Raw genomic sequence first — 2,500 nt, 5'->3', positions numbered from 1 at the left:
GTTGTTATCATTATTGTTATCGTTGTCATCATCGTTATCGTTGGCATCATTATCATCATTGGCATCATCGTTATCGTTGTCATCATCGTTATTGTTATCATCATTATTGTTATCGCTATTATCATTATTGTTATCGTAGTCATCATTGTTATCATTGTCATCATCGTTAATGCCGACATCCTCGTTATCAATGCCATAATCATTATCGTTGTCATCCTCAATATTGTTGCCATCATCGTTATCGTTATCATCCTTATAGTTATCGTTGTCATCATTGTTATCGTCGTCATCCTCGTTATTGTCGTCATCCTCAATATTGTTATCATGATTGTTATCATTTTTGTTGTCATCATTGTTATCGTTATTGTCTTTATCATCGTTATCGTTGTCGTGATCGTCATTGATGTCGTCATTCTTATCGTTATTGTCATTATCATCATTATCATTATCATCGTTATTGATATCATCATCGTTATCCTAGTCATCCTCGTTATCATTATAGTTGTCATCGTTGCTATTATTTCCCCCTGGCTAATATATATACACATATATATATATACATATATATACATATACATATATATATACATATATATATATACACATATATATACATATATATATACACATATATATACATATATATATATATATATATATATATATATATATATATATATATATACATATATATATATACATACATATATACATATATATATATATATATATATACATATATATATATACATATAAATATATACATATATATATACATATATATATATACATATATATATACATATATATATATATATATATATATATATATATATATATACATATATATATATATATACATATATATATACATATATAATATATATATATATATATAGATGGATATATATATGTACATATATATGTATATATGTATATATGTATATGTATATATGTATATGTGTATATATATGTATATATATGTATAAATATATACATATATATAAATATATATATATATATATATATATAAATACACACATATAAATTATATATATAATATATATATATATATATATAATATATATATATATATATATATATATATATATATATATATATATATATATATATATATATATATATATATATATATATATTTGCTAACTGCAGATTGATGATGGCGGGAGATTTTCGAGTGATTGCTCGCAGCGAACCAACTTAGTATGGGTGGCGCTGACTAGTACAGCTTTGATAACTCTAGCGACACACAAACCTATTCACCATGTTACGGTATCCTTATTAAAAAATTCATACATAAGTTTATATTGTATACATTCTTATGTATATACATGCATACAAATTCAGAAATATTTCTTATTTACTTATCTGATATCAAATTCTTTTAACGAGATGGGTAAGTGACCTAAGTTGACCTAAGTTGTAAAATTTATATATATTTTTTTGGAGCTGTACAAGTTTAATTTCTAAGATAGTACAAGTAGATATCATACTGTATATTCCAAGGGGATCAGTTACAGTCAAAGACTAATTTCTATATCATAAACCAGACAGAGGACAATGTACATAGACAGTATTGTAGTGGGCTTTGAAGATAATTATTCACAAAATCAAGTGATACAAACTGTTAAGAGATAGGGAGAGGTGGAGGCAACTGACTGCCAACCTCCAGGTCCTTCTGTAAGCAAAAGACTCCATACTAGCCCATGCATATGATATCCTGCAGGAATCACCCATCACAGCCTGATTATGCCACACTAACCAATTTCTGGCGTCAAAAGAACTGTGGTCCACAGTGCTACTCCTAACTATTATAATAAAGGGTTATAAAAAACTCAGTTCACTTGATCTTTTAATAATACTTGCATTCTTAATAATATTAGAAATGTACTTTTTTCAGATGAGAAAAAAAAATATTTACATGACTACATTATAAATATAGTGACAGTTCTTTCTATGCAGCACCAGCTTCGGCTTCAGCAGCTTCAGCTTCAGCAGCCTCAGCTTCAGCGGCTTCAGCTTCAGCGGCTTCAGCTTCAGCGGCTTCAGCTTCAGCAGCCTCAGCTGCCTCGAGTTCGGCAGCCTCAGCTTCAGCAGCTGCAGCCTCGGCTTCAGCAGCTTCAGCAGCTGCAGCCTCGGCTTCAGCAGCTGCAGCAGCGGCAGCCTCGGCTTCAGCAGCTGCGGCGGCTGCTGCTTCTGCTTCAGCAGCTTCAGCTGTAGCAGTTTGGGCTGGTGATGCGTCAGCAGCAGCAGCTGAACCAGCAGTGTTTGTAGCAACAGCAAACTCAGTATTTGAACCGGCAGAGGCAGCAGCAGCGTTTGCTCCAGTTTCAATGGTGTTGGAAGCCACAGGTTCAGCAGCAAATCCAGGGGCGGCAACAAATCCAGGGGCAGCAGCTACAGGAGCCTGGTGAACTGGAGCGAATCCAGGGGCCTGGTGAACTGGAGCGAATCCAGGGGCAGCAGCTCCGGGAGCCTG

The 2,500-nt window shown here is 32.6% G+C and overlaps 3 protein-coding genes across 4 annotated transcripts in view; all 3 read right to left on the bottom strand.

Moving 5' to 3' along the window:
* LOC137615532 (uncharacterized protein DDB_G0292186-like) overlaps positions 1 to 1,733 on the bottom strand; it is a 1,958-nt gene extending 225 nt beyond the window's left edge. The window contains exons 1-2 of the mRNA XM_068345442.1: positions 1,647 to 1,733; positions 1 to 477 (exon numbers count right to left, since the gene is read on the bottom strand). The exon at positions 1 to 477 is cut by the window's left edge and continues 225 nt beyond it. Coding sequence (XP_068201543.1) covers positions 1 to 477; positions 1,647 to 1,733 — 564 coding nt within the window. The remainder of the gene's footprint in view (positions 478 to 1,646) is intronic.
* The window catches only part of LOC137615171 (paraneoplastic antigen Ma6E-like), a 426,083-nt gene that overhangs the window by 17,937 nt on the left and 405,646 nt on the right, over positions 1 to 2,500 (bottom strand). The window lies entirely within an intron of this gene.
* Positions 1,861 to 2,500, bottom strand: part of LOC137615169 (antifreeze protein Maxi-like) — a 1,805-nt gene continuing 1,165 nt past the window's right edge. The window contains exon 2 of the mRNA XM_068344813.1: positions 1,861 to 2,500. This exon is cut by the window's right edge and continues 210 nt beyond it. Coding sequence (XP_068200914.1) covers positions 1,976 to 2,500 — 525 coding nt within the window. The 3' untranslated portion in view covers positions 1,861 to 1,975.

Source organism: Palaemon carinicauda, chromosome 21 (genome assembly GCF_036898095.1).
Source record: "Palaemon carinicauda isolate YSFRI2023 chromosome 21, ASM3689809v2, whole genome shotgun sequence".
NCBI classification, from domain to species: domain Eukaryota; kingdom Metazoa; phylum Arthropoda; class Malacostraca; order Decapoda; family Palaemonidae; genus Palaemon; species Palaemon carinicauda.
The sequence above is the reverse complement of the archived record's forward strand: the minus strand, read 5'-3'. Positions and strand labels throughout refer to the sequence as shown.